At 38.8% G+C, this 15,996-nt stretch overlaps 1 protein-coding gene across 3 annotated transcripts in view; it reads left to right on the top strand.

Annotated features, from left to right (window-relative positions):
* Positions 1-6,944: 6,944 nt before the first annotated feature.
* Positions 6,945-15,996, top strand: part of MTRF1 (mitochondrial translation release factor 1) — a 34,247-nt gene continuing 25,195 nt past the window's right edge. The window contains exons 1-3 of one of the 3 annotated variants that reach the window (XM_064361774.1): positions 6,945-6,982; positions 7,248-7,459; positions 9,741-10,166. In XM_064361774.1, coding sequence (XP_064217844.1) covers positions 9,749-10,166 — 418 coding nt within the window. In that variant the 5' untranslated portion in view covers positions 6,945-6,982; positions 7,248-7,459; positions 9,741-9,748. Of the gene's footprint in view, positions 6,983-7,003; positions 7,460-8,572; positions 8,691-9,740; positions 10,167-15,996 lie in introns of those variants that run through there. The other 2 variants (XM_064361773.1, XM_064361775.1) reach the window with 2 other exon arrangements.

Here is a 15,996-nt window from a genome sequence, read left to right as displayed (position 1 = left end):
AAGGAGGAATTGCACTCCCGCCTGGGCAACAGAGTAAGACCACTATCTTTAAAAAAAAAGATATTGGTTTCTGTGTCATGGGTCCATGGGGAAAAAAAAAAAGTATTAGAAGACCACTGCAAAGGAAAAATGATGAAAAAAATAGAATTTATTGAAATGTAAATTTGAGAATGTACAACTGAAAACACATAAAGGATTTAAAATATATATTTATTTAGAATGATAGATGGAGATAAAATTACTAAGAAATTGTAGGAGACAACATTAAATGACCTTGTTAAAATAAAGCTGACTTCAATCTAGCCTAATACTAGTTTAGGAGAAAAAAGGGAGTCTTCAGGATTAATTAGTTTTTGCCCTGCCTTTGTTTGTCTTTTTCCTTTTTTTTTTAACTACCAAAATGGTTTTATTTTGTCATTGACAAGTACAACACTGCAACTGTATCATTATTTTGTTTAGTTTCTTAAATATTACTTAAGTATGCATTAAAAATATGTTTACATTTTAAAAATGTGACACATTAAAGAAGACCTCTGTAAACATGATCCCTTCTCAATATACCTTCCTGCTTTGTCTCATACATAAATAACTTAATCTACAAAGTCATAAATGATACTAAATCAACTCTTATGGCCTGGAAGTATAAACAAATTTTGGAGTTTGACAAAAGTGTTCTTTATGATTTTATGAATAACACATAGTATTTGTAGTGTTTATCATCAATCCAATGACTTTTCACAAATTCTTACTGTCTCCTCAACCTGTTCTACCAGTAAAAGACCTTTCAGTTCACTTGGTAAAGATGGCAGGCATTTAAAAAGTCAAAATGATACAACTCTAGATTTCAAATAAATAGCAGAGAAGGTTTCTATTTAAATATTACTAAATCTTATTAAAACCACTGAGCTTGTCTGAAAAACAAAAAATGCTACTAAAGAGTGAATACTTGCGCAATCATTTAAATGGTACCTAAAAAAATCTAAAATTTAAGAAATAATAAAATCAGATTAAATCCATATTAGTTTTGCAAAAAAACTCCATGGAGATTCTGTTATAGGAACAGAATCAATACTATTCTACATTTTCTAAAATTTGTTTTTGAATATTTACTTGGATGAGTTAAAATTCTAAGGGCAAAAATAATAACATACAAAATAATTCTGAAAAGCCGTACTTATAAACTTGGATATCAAGATAAGAAGGTTAAAAAAAAAGTGTCATACTTATGATTCCTAATATAGAACATTTGATTGTTAAGTTTTGTTTAATGACTTGAAATCTTTATTTCTTCAAAAAATAGCAAATATCTTTTGAAACACATCACCCATCTAATAATGTATTAACGATTCCAGATTTATTAGGTAAGCACTCAAATTACTTTTATGTAATAAAAATAAACAGGAATTTTGCATGTTTGCTATGTTTCATGTCACACACTATTTTTTTAGGCCTCCATTTATAGTATAAAATTTTAAGAAAACATTCTCAACTCCATTCTCATTAGATATAAATGATTCAAATTACAAATAATACTAACTTAAGCATTGTCATTACTTTTTAAATCCAAGTTTCTAAAAGTTTAATTTTTTACTCAATACAAAAATGACCTGGTTCACACCATTAGCTGCCCAACAAACTGTTTAAAAAACTAAATATTCTTTGTTAAATAGTAGATTACAAGAAATGTTTTCCATGCTCTTATTTTAAAAAACAAGATTCCGATACACATCATGAATCTAAATCAAAATTCCCAAATAGTGGCTGAAATCCTGTCAACTTTCAGCCCAATACAATACAAATCCAGTTTTAATGCATAAACAATTCAAAATTAAAGTTTCTAATGGAAATGTAACAAGTCATAACTACTACTCATTACTACTGATCGGTTCCCCTATACTTTAACCAGGCACAGCAGATGTGCACATCTGATAGACTGCTTAGAAAATTAAAGCTATCAGAGCTATAAATAAGGAATACATAAGAATGAGCATAGCAATGCCAAAGCATTAGAACCACGGGTAAGATGTGATGTAAACACATCTGATAGTTCTCTCTGCAAGCCACTTTCCACTGATTTATAAAGCTATGGCTTTATCACTCTTTTAAAAACGAAATTTTTCACACTGCTGCATGCAGTAATTTCATTGTACATTCTAGACTACAATGCAACCTTCACATCCTCTTGCAGAGCTTGACATATTTTATCAGAATTTCTCCAGAAAGTCAGCTTGTCATATTTTCAGCAGCCTTAATTCAAATGCAATTTTTCTTGTCCCTTTCCATTTTCATATTAATTTTGGAAGTCTTCTTCCAGTATACAATGAAACAAGTATTTTCACCTTTAGTGCTTCAGTTGCCTTGTGAGGCTCCTTAATAACCGATGATAAAGCTTCTGAGTTAATTCCTTGTTCACAAAGCTGTACACAAATAGACAGAGTTTCCATATCTAAGCTAGTATTCAAAATTCTTGAAATCTCAAGCAGAACGTGTGACTAATACAGGTTGAACACTCCTAATCCCAAAATCTGAAAAGTGAAATGCTCCAATATCCGAAACTTTTTAAGCACCCACATGACATCACAGTGGAAAATTCCACACCTCGTATGATGGATCAAAGTCAAAATGCAGGTGCACAACACAGTTTATTCAGCAACCCGTCCATGGTCTCCCGAACTGCATTCAGACTCGTGCCTCTGCTACCCACCATGGCTAAGGCTGAGGGAGTCCTGTTTTTCTTTTAAAGCGGAAAAAGATAGATTGACTTTTCAAGGCCTCTTAGAAGTCCCTGACTCTGAAAATTATTTGAGAGGAATCTATTTTAAATAGTGCCAGAAGGTGGCGTATTTCCTAGCATTTTTTTCAAGCTGAGAAAAATCAGAGCCAGCAATGAATATATGAAAATAAGAAATGGCTACCTTTTTTCTCTATCTTTCCCTCCCTCCCTCCCTCCCTTCCTTTCTTCCTTTCTTCTCTCTCTCTCTTTCTCTCTTTCTTTCTTGAGATATGGTGTCACTGTCACCCAGGCTGGAGCGCAGAGGTATGATCATGGCTCACTGCAGCCTAGAGCTCCCAGGCTCAAGTGATCCTCCCACCTCAGCCTCCAGAATAGCTGGGACTACAGGCATGTGCCACCATGGCTGGCCAATTTTTGTATTTTTTGAAGAGACAGGGTCCTGGACTCAAGTGATAGGCCCACCTCAGCCTCCCAAAGTGCTGGAATTACAGGTGCCACAGTGCCCAGCCTGCCTTTTCTTGTTTATAAGAATACAAATGGAAAAATCTTTGTCATTTCCTTTTCTCCTTAGTGAGAGTTTGAATTTTGTATTAAATAGCTAAAGAATTCCTAATTTTACTTCTCTGTAGTAAAATTTATCTGATTAAAATTCCAACCCATTGCCAATCTTCACATCATGGGATGTCTCAAGAGCTGTGGTCAAGCACCTAAACCCCAGGGGACCAGAAAGCCACATGCATCTTCATAGTGTGCTACAAGTCACAGGATATCATGGCTTATGTGCTTGGCTTTTATGTTGCTTCAGTGCTTCTCAAAATTTCCCAGATGAGACCAGAGATTTCAACTTAGCCTGGAAACAGTATCTACAGCCACCCCGTCTGGCTCCCCAAAGAGTGTCCAGGGTTGTGGAAGACCTGGTTCTCTGCTTCTCTGCACATGGCTTTCTGGTCCCCTGGGGTTTAGGTGCTTTCTGGTCTCCTGGGGATTAGGTGCTTGACCACAGCTCTTGAGACATCCCATGATGTGAAGACTGGCAATGGGTTGGAATTTTAATCAGATATATTTTACTATGAAAAAAGTAAAATTAGGAATTCTTTAGCTCTTTAATACAAAATTCAAACTCTGACTAAGGAGAAAAAGAAATGACAAAGATTTGTATGGAATTTGCTTATTCTCCCCATATATCTGCATGGATTTTCTCCAGGTACTCCAGTTTCCTCCCACATTCCAAAAATGTGTATGTGAGCTGAACTGGCATGTCTACATGGTCCCAGTGTGACTGAGTGTGGGTTGTGAGTGCGAGTGCGCCCTGACACGGATGGTGGCCTGTCCAGGGTGGGTTTGTGCCTTGCGTCCTGAGCTGCCAGGGGAGGCTCCTGCCACTCACCACACTGAATTGGAATAATTGGGGAATTAATTATCTTACTCGTTGTTATTGGTCTTTCTTAAATGTGTATGTGGCTTACATTTATTTCAATGTTTAGTATTAGAAGTGTTTGATCTTTAATAGTGTTTGATATTTTTGTGACCAGAAATATGCCCTAAGAACTTAACTCTTGCTCATTTCAATTAGCCTATGGTAAAGTTAGTTTCCTTATACATCCTTTTGCTTAAAGTGGCAGTTTCCAAGAATCTATTGACGACATTAAGTGAAGACTTAACTATCTCAATAAATTTCAACATATGTGTCTTAGTCAGCTTGGACTGCCATAACAATAAAATATAGACTGGGTCAGGCATGGTAGCTCACATCTGTAATCCCAGGATTTTAGGAGGCTGGGAGTTTGAGACCAGCCTAGTCAACATAGTGAGACCCCATCTCTATTTTAAAAAAAAGAGTGGGTGGCCTAAACAACAGAAATTTGTTTCTCAGCCTCTTGGGAGGCGGAGAAGTCTAAGATTAAGGCGGCAACAAGGTAGGTTTCAGTCGGATATCTCTCGCTTGTAGGTGGCCACTATCTCACAGTGTACTCACATAACCTCTTCTTTATTTGATCAGGGAGAGTGAGCAAGATCTCTGGTATCTCTTTTTAGGAAGGCGCTAATCCTATTCTGTCAGAGCCTACCCTTATGACTTCATGTAACCTTAATCACGTTAAAGGCCCTGTGTCTGATAGAGTCACATGTATTGGAGGGGCTAAGGCTTCAATATATAAATTTTTAAAATAAATATTAGTAATATGAACATGATTATGAATATAAACAATTCAGTCCATAGCAGTAAGACTAACTTTTAAGGAGAATAAAGCTATATATATATATATATATATATATATATATATATATATATATATATTTTAACTTAAGTTATATAACTCAATGCGCAAATCAAAATAAAGAATTAAAGAACATTTTAGATAATTTAGGAGAATAACTTAATGTAGATCCTTTGGAACTTTTCCCTTACTGGAACGTAAGTTCCATGTGAGCAAAGGTTTTTGTCTTTTCTGTTCATTGCTAAATTCTCATCCCTAGAACAGTGAATAGCTCATAACTGATGTTTGGTATTTATTGAATACATGATTGAATGTTTTCTTTCCTTTTTTGGAGCAAGGAGGCCCTGTAACAGAGCTTAGGAGCCACTGATCATTAAGACAGATTGCCTTAATTGAATCTTGGCTCTATCACTTACTGTTTTTTACCTTGAACAAGTTACTTTAGCTCTCTGTGCCCTAATTTTCTCCTCCACAAAATGAGCATTTTAAGGTTGTAAGAATTAAATGAATTAATAGGGTAAAACCGTTTAGAACAGTATTTAATACATAGTACATAGAAGTAGGTACCTTGAAGTTGGTTATAAATGTTAGATATTATTTTGCATGTATAGCTAATTCTCCTTTCTATGTTGTGATTATAATCCAAGAAAATATTCTGTAAAGTCAGTAATATGGGAAATTTTTTGCCTTTTCTTTCAGGAAGAAAAATTGAGGCATGGAGATAGAAAGACTGTAAATGTGACAGCCAAGGGCTGGATCCCACTGGATTAGTAGGACAATATGCTTGCGTTTTCCTGCGATTGCTTATTAACTGGAGTTTTCATTCTTCACTTAATCAGTGGTTCCTAAGCTATGAATCTAGGTTGAGCTCCTACATTCCCTATGTGCAAGCAACATTATAAAACCTCTAACGTGGAAATATACAGTCACCTAATTTTTGGATCCTGTTATTATTATTATTATTATTATTATTATTATTATTATTTTGAGATGGAGTTTCCCCCTTGTTGCCCAGGCAGGAGTGCAATGGCGCTATCTCCACTCACTGCAACCTCTGCCTCCCAGGTTCAAGCGATTCTCCTACCTCAGCCTCCCTAGTAGCTGAGATTACAGGCGCCCACCACCATGCCCGGCTAATTTTTACTAGAGAGGGTTTTCTCCATGTTGGTCAGGTTGGTCTCAAACTTCTGACCTCAGGTGATCCACCTGCCTCGGCCTCCCAAGCTGGGTTTACAGGTTTGAGCCACCGCGCCCGGCCCTATTACTACTTTTAAAATACAAATTTGGCCGGGCACGGTGGTTCACGCCTGTAAACCCAGCACTTTGGGAGGCCAAGGCGGGTGAATCACGAGGTCAAGAGATCGAAACCATCCTGGGCAACATGGTGAAACCCTGTCTCTTCTAAAAATACAAAAATTAGCTGGGCGTGGTGGCACAGGCCTGTAGTCCCAGCTACTCCAGAGGCCGAGGCAGGAGAATCGCTTGAACCCGGGAGGTGGAGGCAGCAGTGAGCCGAGATAGTGCCACTGCATTCCAGCTGGCAACAGAGGAAGACTCAGTCTCAAAAAAAAAAAAAAATTATACTCTCCTTTAGTCATTAGGTATTTTCTGAAGCAATAGAAGCTGAAAGTATAGAAACTTCACCCAGAATCTTCTAAATTTTTGGATGATGAAAACAGGAGTTTTTTTTTTTTTTTTTAAATCAGACAGCAGTGCTTTAGGGGCTTCTAATATATATTGTAATTGTAATTTCACACGCAATATGTTGTAAATCTTGATCCCTTAATCAGAATCGTAGAGAATCTCTCTTTTAGGTTTGCAGTTAACTGTGAAAACCAAAAGCTTCACCTTTGGCTGAATAGTGGGTGGAGGGGTTGGAGGCTGCCGCAAGGTAAACTACAACTCCCAGGATTCTTTGGTGGTCGCTCCTGAGAGTTGTAGTTTATTCCCGCCTTGGCCCCGCCCTCCTTCCCTCCCACCATCTGCACCCACGCTCTGGGTTCGCGATCTGGATAAGTACGGCGCGAGGGCGGTAATCTCATGACAATTTCATTCTTGCTTTTTTTGATTTTTCTCATTTAGTTCAGTTATGTCTTTTTAGTCCATTGTTACGCATGCTCGAGGACTACTCCTCCGGAGAGCGGTAGTGGCGGAGGAGGGGCTGGGAGCATGTGTTAACCCGGAAGAGTGAACCAGGAAGTGAACGTGCTCTCGGGTTTATCGGGCTGAAATGTGGCGGGTCTCGGAAGGTTCCGGCCTCAATAAAGAGAGCTAACTTCCATTCTTCTTTTTCTTAGGTACTCACAGTTCTTTCCTGATCTTCCCCGCCGCCTCCCGTATTGCCTCTTTATGGAATCACTCCATATACTGAGTCACACAGCATGGTTTGCCCGTGCTGCTGCCCTGCGGGCTGTCACTTCTGACCTGCCGACGCTCAGAACATTCCCTAAAGCATCAGAGTAATACTGTTACTGTGATCGGTAATGGCGAAGCCGTGCTGTTCTCAGGTGTAGTTAATCTTGGAGAGTAAACATCTTGGTTTTTTTTTTTCTTTAATGTTAAGATTCATGACCTTGAAAGTTACTCATTCTACTATTGTTCCTAAAATGGAAATTTTAGCAATAAGTATTCGTACAGACATGTATTTATTAGCCTTTATTCTGCCTGTTAGCAAGTGGACACACTTTCTCTAACATGCTTGAAACATCGGGGCGATGGAGTGTAACGTTTGTGACAGCTGGCCATTGGTGCTTTCTTCCACATTTCTTTTAATAATGTGATACGGTATCCTAAAATCTATCAGTAGAACCCTGGAAACTTTGAATATTTTAAAGACCATTCTGAATATTTTATTTCCTAGGTGATAATGCTGAGTTAACAGACTTATAGTGATCAAATGACCTAATATATCAATGCACCTCCTAGCATAGTAGGATCACTGGAGACCGTAAAGGTTGATTTTGATATATTTTGACCCTTCTTTTTTTGAGTTGGAGTCTCACTATGTTACTCAGGCTGGCCTTGAATCCTGGGCTCAAGGGATCCTCCTGCCTCAGTCTCCTGGGTAGCTGGGATGATAGGTGCATGCTACTGTGCGCGGCTTGACCCTTATTTCAACTTTGAACCTCAGGGTTTTAGGGGCAAAGTGTTTTTCTTGGAACAATATATTTTCTCTTTCTTAGTAAGACCATTGTGTACTTTTGTTAGCTATTGATTATCTCTGTTGGAGGGGAGGAGAACAGATAATTATTGTACACAGCCAATTTCACATAACCTGTAATTTTTTTAACTAACCTTTTTTTTCTGATTATGAATGTAATCCATGCTATATGGGCAGGAGACTTGGAAAACACTGAAAAGTAGAAAAAATCGCAAGCAGAATGTATTCATAATCTCACAACTAGAAATAATTTTATTAACATTTTGGTATGTTTCTTTTTTTTTTTTTTTTGAGCTGCAGTCTTGCTTTGTCACCTACGCTGGAGTGCAGTGGTGCGATCTTGGCTCACTGCACCCTCCATCTCCCAGGTTCAAGCAATTCTCCTGCCTCAGCTTCCCAAGTAGCTGGGACTACAGGCATGTGCCATCACGCCTGGCTAATTTTTTTCGGTATTTTTATTAGAGACAGGATTTTCCCATGTTGCCAGTCTGGTCTTGAACTGACCTCAGATGATCTGCCTGCCTTGGCCTCCTAAAGTGCTAGGATTACAAGTGTGAGCCACTGTGCCTGGCACGTTTTGGTATGTTTCTAATTTAACTTTCTTTATAAAAAATACTCTATGTGGTTTTTTTGTAACATGTATTCCACATTTTGTAGAATAGTTTTTAAATGTAATTGAGATTCTACTTTGTCCCTTGCTTTTTTCACTTAATATAATTGTCACCACTGTCTGCTTTTCACCAGCCCTACTTTCTTGGTCTGTTAATACTTGAATTATTCTTCCTTTAGGATCTCAGCTGAAAGGGAAGCACTTTTGAAAAGTGATTGCAGAATTGAGAGTGAAAAGTACTGAGTCCTGAAGAGACAGCTTATATTCTAATACCAGCTCTGTCTCTATCCAGCCAACTAAGTAGATTAAGTACTTGACGTCCTTGGATATCTAGATCCTTAAAATTAAAGAATTATGCAAGATAATAATAATATTTTCTTCAAACTTTAGAAGATGACTCTTTGAACCACCTTAAGTTTGTATGTTTTCATTGCTGTCAAGAGCTTGTTTATACACTCAATTCTAGATTCTGGATACTTTCTAGAAAATAACTGATTTAACTCATTCGGTTGATGTATTTGTTAGTTGTACTCCTACTCATATGCTTTAGTTAATTACATATGTTGAGCAGGTAGGAAGCAGTGCTGTTTTTATTTTATTTTTATTTTTTATTATTTATTTATTTTTTTTGAGACAGAGTCTCACTGTGTCTCCAGGCTGGAGTGCAATGCCGCAATCTCAACTCACGGCAATCTCTGCCTCCCAGGTTCAAGTGATTCTTCTGCCTCAGCCTCCCTAATAGCTGGGATTACAGGCACGTGCCACCATACTCAGCTAATTTTTGTATTTTGAGCAGAGACAGGGTTTCACCATGTTGGCCAGGATGTGTTTTTATTTATTTTAATACATTATTCATACATTTGAAGAATTATTTTCTTTTTGTAGGCAGTTGGATTTTAAGACTGTTTGGAGCTGGCTGAGACAGTAAATGAAACAAGACTTCTTGATGTTCCTTCCAGCTTTATTATGTGTGTATTTTTACAGCTGATTTTTTTAAAGTCTGTGTTTATTGTATTTCAGATGCTGAGATGAATCGTCACCTGTGTGTTTGGCTTTTTAGACGTCCATCTCTTAATGGTTACCTCCACTGTCACATCCAGCTCCATTCTCATCAATTTAGACAGATACATCTTGATACAAGGATGCAGGTTTTTAGACAAAATGGAAATTGCATTCTTCATCATCTGCTAAGTGAGAATTGGTCCAGGAGATATTGTCATCAAGACACCAAGATGCTCTGGAAGCATAAAGCACTACAGAAATATATGGAGAACCTGAATAAGGAGTACCAAACACTTGAGCAATGTCTGCAACATTTCTCTGTGAATGAAGAGAACCGAAGGTCCTTGAACAGAAGGCATGCTGAGTTGGCACCTCTTGCAGCCATTTACCAAGAAATTCAGGAGGCTAAACAAGCAATTGAAGAATTAGAATCAATGTGTAAAAGTAGGTAAAAGATACATGTGTGTCTTGGGGAAGAGCTATGAAAATAAACCACACACTTATATGTGTGTGTGTGTAAGTACAGGTTTGATTTTCTAAGTTCAAGCTTTATTGAACTTAGTCTTTGTTTTGTTTTGTTTTCCACTGAAACAGGGTCTCACGTGTTGCCCAGGCAGGAGTACGGTGACTCATTCATAGCTCACTGTAACCTCTAAGTCCTGGCCTCCCACCTCAGCATCCTGAGTAGCTAGGACTGCTGTGCCAGGGCCTTCCAAGGCGATGTGATTATAGCCACTGAGCCACTAAGGCTGGCCTGAACTCAGTCTTTCATAAAGCCTACAGGTAATAAGCTCAACACTTGGAAAGAACAGGACTCTGTACATACATTAGCTACTAAAGACCAACTATACTAAGTAACTGGGCTCCTCGTGGTACTTGCCATGGTCTTAGGGTCTGTGAGACAAAATGTTGGCCTTTTCAGAAACTTTATTTTATTGAGCAGACCTTTATTGAACACTGTAGCTACATACTACTGCTACACATACAGTTCCTACCCCATCAACGGGCTGCTATGGTCTAGCGTGAGAAACTTATTTAAGTATTATTTATAATGTGAGACCTGCTCTACTAGAGGAAGGCACAGGGTTTCATGGGAGCAAAGAGGAAAGCTTCCTGGAGGAGACCACGCATTAGAGGAGCCATGAAGGAAGGAAGCTTTATATTTCTTTTTTTTTTTTTTAAGGCAGAGTCTCACTCTGTCACCCAAGCTGGAGTGCAGTGGTGCAATCTTGGCTCACTATAACCTCTGCCTCCCAGGTTCAAGCGATTCTCCTACCTCAGCTTCCCAAGTAGCTGGGACTATAGGAGCATGCCACCATGCCCAGCTAATTTTTGTATTTTTAGTAGAGACGGGGTTTCACCACGTTGGCCACGCTGGTCCTCTCAAACTCCTGACCTCAGCAGATCCACCCACCTTGGCCTCCCAAAGTGCTGGGATTACAGGCATGAGCACCACACCCAGCCTAAGAAGCTTTATATTTCATGTTGTAAATCTTGAATTTATTCTTTAATGTTTACTCCAATTATAGTTTTAGATTACTTGGAATTTGTATGTTTAATGGCTGGAAATATTTGCCAGGACAAACAGCTAACAGATTTCTTAGAACCCTAGAATTATTCATAGTTATTATCATCAAATAATAAGCCTAAGTGTCTTTATTATTACTTTAAGCACCAAATAAAGCATCTCCGCTCAGACAAGACCCTCATTCTCCAGAAGTTTATACACTACCAACCAGGTGTTGAAAACAATCAGTTCTACCTATTTTTCAAATCTGGAACCTTCTAAAATCTGAATATGTTTATACATGGGTTGCCATGCTAGGATTTCAAGGTGGAAATATCTAAATACTGTTTCTAGATTTCTTGTAGTAAAGTGATTTTTTTTCTAGGAATCTGGTAAGGTTAACTCAGTCATTAATTTAGTCATTTATTCAGCCAGCATCTACTGGAGGTTTACTAAGAGCCAGGCATCATTGTAGGAAGCAAGGAGTAAGCCCTAAGGAGCTTACCAATCCTATGGGTGTGAAGTGGTATCTTATTGTGATTTTGATTTGCATTTTCCTGAAGATTAATGATGTTAAGCATCTTTTCTGGTGCTTTTGGCCATTTGTGTATCATGTTGGGGGAAATGACTGTTCAGTTCCTTTGTCAGTTTTTAAATTGAGTTGTCTTTTTATTATTGAGCTGTAAGTGGTCTTTATATTCTAGATAAAAGTCCATAATCAGATATATGATTTGCAAAACTTTCCCATTCTGTGGTTTTTCTCTTTACTTTATCTTTGATGCTGTCCTTTGAAGCATGATATTTTTAAATTTTGATGATGTCCAATTTATCTTTTTTTCTCTTGTTGCTTGAGTTTTAGGAGTCATATCTGAGAAAATCGCCTAATCTAAGGTCACAAAGATTTACATCTGTGTTTTCTTAAAAGAGTTACATATTTTTTATTTTTATCCCATGCATTTAGGTCTTTGATCTATTTGAGTTATTTTTTTATATGGCATGTTTAATTTTTTATCTTTTTTTTTTTTTAAGGGATGGGGCCTCACCATTTTGCCCAAGTTGGACTCAAACTCCGGGGCTCAAACAATCCTCCTGCCTCAGCCTCCTGAGTAGCTAGGACTACGAGCTATGCTTTATCTTAGTTTTTTATTTTAGTATTTTTATTTTGAGACAGAATCTCACCCTGTCGCCCACACTGGAGTGCAATGGTGTGATCTTGGCTCACTGCAAACTCCACCTCTTGGGTTCAAGGGATTCTCCTGCCTCAGCCTCCTGAGTAGCCAGGACTACAGGCATGCTCCACCACACCCAGCCAATTTTTCTAATTTTAGTGTACATAGAGTTTCACCATGTTGGTCAGGCTGGTCTCGAACTCCTGACCTCATGATCCACCCACCTCGGCCTCCCAAAGTGCTGGGATTACAGGCTTGAGCCACCGCGCCCGGCTTTAGTATTTTGTAATACTGCTACTGCCTCAACATTTTTTCTCTTATGAAAAATTTCCAAAATTTTTATACAGAAGTTGAGAGAAAAGTTCAATGAACTAACCTGTGATTCAACATTTATCCAGATTTTGCTATTAACTTTTAGTTTCTAGATTTTCTCCTGTCCCCCATCTTGTTTCATTAAGCCTTAGAGGTAATATGTGATGTACAGGCCAGTCACTGTTATATCTATAAAGTCCCGAATGTTTAAAGCCTTACATTTTTCTGCCTTCTACTGATGGTACCACAAGTCTCTTACACAGGTTTAATGCCACACAAATTTGTAATTAATTAGTTTTGAGAAGATTGCTTGTACATAGTAGGAGTTTACTAAATGCTTTCTAATTAAATTGGCATAACTTCTTTCAGTCTTGGTTGAATCATGAATAGTATTAGTAGATTGGATTACATCATTTCTAAAGGCTATACTAGCTCTACAATTCTTCTATAATAATAATAATAATAGCTACATTTACAAAGTCCTTTTATGTGCTAGGCACTAAGCTCAGTGCTTTACAAATATCTCATTTGAATGCTCAGGTAACCTTATGAGTAGTATATATTATTATTCCCCCTCCCCCTTTTCTTTGTTTTGTTGTCGTTGTTGTTGTTTTGTTTTTGTTTTGAGACAGAGTCTCACTCTGTCGCCCAGAATGGAGTGCAGTGGTGTGATCTTGGCTCACTGCAACCTCTGCCTCCCGGGTTCAGTTGATTCTCCTGCCTCAGCCTCCCGAGCCGCTGGGACTACAGGTGCACGCCACCACGTCCAGCTAATTTTTGTATTTTTAATAGAGATGAGGTTTCAGCATATTGGCCAGGCTGGTTGCAAACTCCTGACATGATCCACCTGCCTCAGCCTCCTGAAGTGCTGGGATCAGGTGTGAGCTACTGCGTCTGGCCTCTTTGTTTGTTTGTTTGTTTGTTTGTTTGTTTGTTTTTAGAGACAGAGTCTTGCTCTGTGGCCCAGGCTGGAATGCAGTGGCATAATCATAGTTCACTTTAACCTCAAACTCCTGGAATCCAGCAATCCTCCAACCTCAGCTTCCTAAGTAGCTGGGACTACAGGTGTGTGCAACCATTCCCAGGTATTTTTTTTATTTTTAGTAGAGATGAGGTCTCACTATGTTGTCCAGCCTGTATTTTCCCTCATTTTATAGATTTTATAGATGAGGAGACTGAAAGGTTAAATTTGCAAAGGTCACTCAGCCAATGAGGGCAGGAGCAAGGATTTAAACCTAAGCAATGAGATTCCAAAGTCTCTGCTTTTATCACTGCTCGGTGGATGATTCAAAGTCCAGTAGGGTCTACCTCTGTGATGTATCTTGCATGAGTCCTCTTCGTTCCTTCCACTAATTTATATCTTCATTACATCTCAGACTTAGCCGATTGCAGTCAATTCCTAACTTGTAGTCTGACCTCTAGGCTTTCCCAGTCTAAGTACAATCTTATTCATGTTATTCACCTGTCCCATTGCCTATAAGTAGAGCTTTCTTGATTTGGCATTTAAAAGCCCCTGCAGAGTGACCCCAGCCTCTCGGTGTACTATGTTAATTCTCTTTGCATATTCTGCCTTCTAACCAAAATAGACAACTTGCCATTCTCTGGATATTTTGATGCTGTCCCATGTCTGTATCTTTGCTCACATTGTTAACATACCCATTTCACCTTGTTAAAAGTCAGTCCTCTTACAAAGTTTGGCATGGATGTCATACTTTGACTTCAGTACCCTTTGCAAAACAAGTATGATTGCCTTTCTCTGTTTTGTATATGATCCTTTATGTAATTGTCTTAGCCTAAGCCCCTAATCCCATTGTCTCTTCCTCAAGGTCAGGTCCTGTGTCTTACTCATTTTTATATCTCAGCACCAAACATGGGGTATAATAGGTTCTCAAATCTTTGTTGATATAATGAAATTGAATTAGACAGGATTCTACAGGTTTACAGCAAATAATAAGAGACCACAAAAATAATTTTATATGATTGCAAATAAGAAGGTTTTTCTGATACCTTTGAACCAGCAGATATCTATTAAGTAATGTCAGCTTGGTTTCCATCTGTGACATATGTGCACAATGTGGTACCAGTGGTGACATTAAAATTCTACAACAGATGATCCATAATTAGAATTAGTTCAGATGATGCCTTAGCCAGGAAGCTCTCCTTAAGTGCTGAAGTCTGGTTTAGTCCCCTTCATTTATGCCCCCATGGCACACAGGCACTGCCCTGTCACATATTGTCATCACGTATATGTGTTTGCCACCAGACTGGGCCACTTGAGGCCTGAAGCCATGTTGTTTTCTTCCTTGTCTCCCCAGCAACTAGCAGTGTCTAGCAAAATGTTAAATGTTGAAAGCTTGAATGAAGCACAGAATCCCACCAGACCCTAATGACTTTCATGATTAGAGAATAAAACAGTCTTCCCTTTGTAATTATGATTCTTCATTTCTATTTTCTTTATAGTTATTGTTAAGAGTCAGAATTTTTTTACCTCAATTTGCAGCAATGGCCACTGACGAAGTTTCCAGGCCTCTAAAGCAGTGGAGTCAAAGGTCATGAGATCTACCATCCTTGGTCAATAACTAGATCATTGTTATCTTGTTTTGCTAGAGTTCCATGATTTAACTTTCTGCTTTGGAAATAATAGAAGAAGGCCCATTTTCCCCACAAAGGACAGGTTACAAAAATGTATGTTTTGTCTGACACACATGATATGTATTTTATTTTGTTTTTTGAGACCGAGTCTTTCTCTGTCACCCAGGCTGGAGTGCAGTGGTGCAATATTGGCTCACTGCAACCTCTGCCTACTGGGTTCAAGCGATTCTCCTGCCTCAGCCTCCTGAGTAGCTGGGAGTACAGGCGTGCACCACCAAGCCTGTATAATTTTTATATTTTTAGTAGAGATGGGGTTCCACCACATTGGCCAGGCTGGTCTCAAACTTCTGACCTCAAGTGATCCACCTGCCTTGGCCTCCCAAATTGCTGGGATTATAGGCATGAGCCACCATACCTGGCCATGCTCTGTGTTTTAAAATACTGTGCTAAGCTAGGCACAGTGGCATGTGCCTGTAATCTCAGCTACTTGGGAAGCTGGAGCAGGAAGATCGCTTGAGTCCAGGAGTTTGAGGCTGTAGTGCGCCATGATCACATCTGTGAATAGCTACTGCACGTCAGCCTGCGCAACATAGGAGTCCTCATCTCTCTTAAAAAAAAAAAAGTGGGCCGGGCGCGGTGGCTCAAGCCTGTAATCCCAGCACTTTGGGAGGCCGAGGCGGGTGGATCCCGAGGT

Source organism: Aotus nancymaae, unplaced genomic scaffold (genome assembly GCF_030222135.1).
Source record: "Aotus nancymaae isolate 86718 unplaced genomic scaffold, 86718_ANA_hifiasm-v0.15.2.pri h1tg000043l, whole genome shotgun sequence".
NCBI lineage: Eukaryota > Metazoa > Chordata > Mammalia > Primates > Aotidae > Aotus > Aotus nancymaae.
Note: the sequence above shows the minus strand (reverse complement) of the source record. Positions and strands in the feature narration are given on the sequence as shown.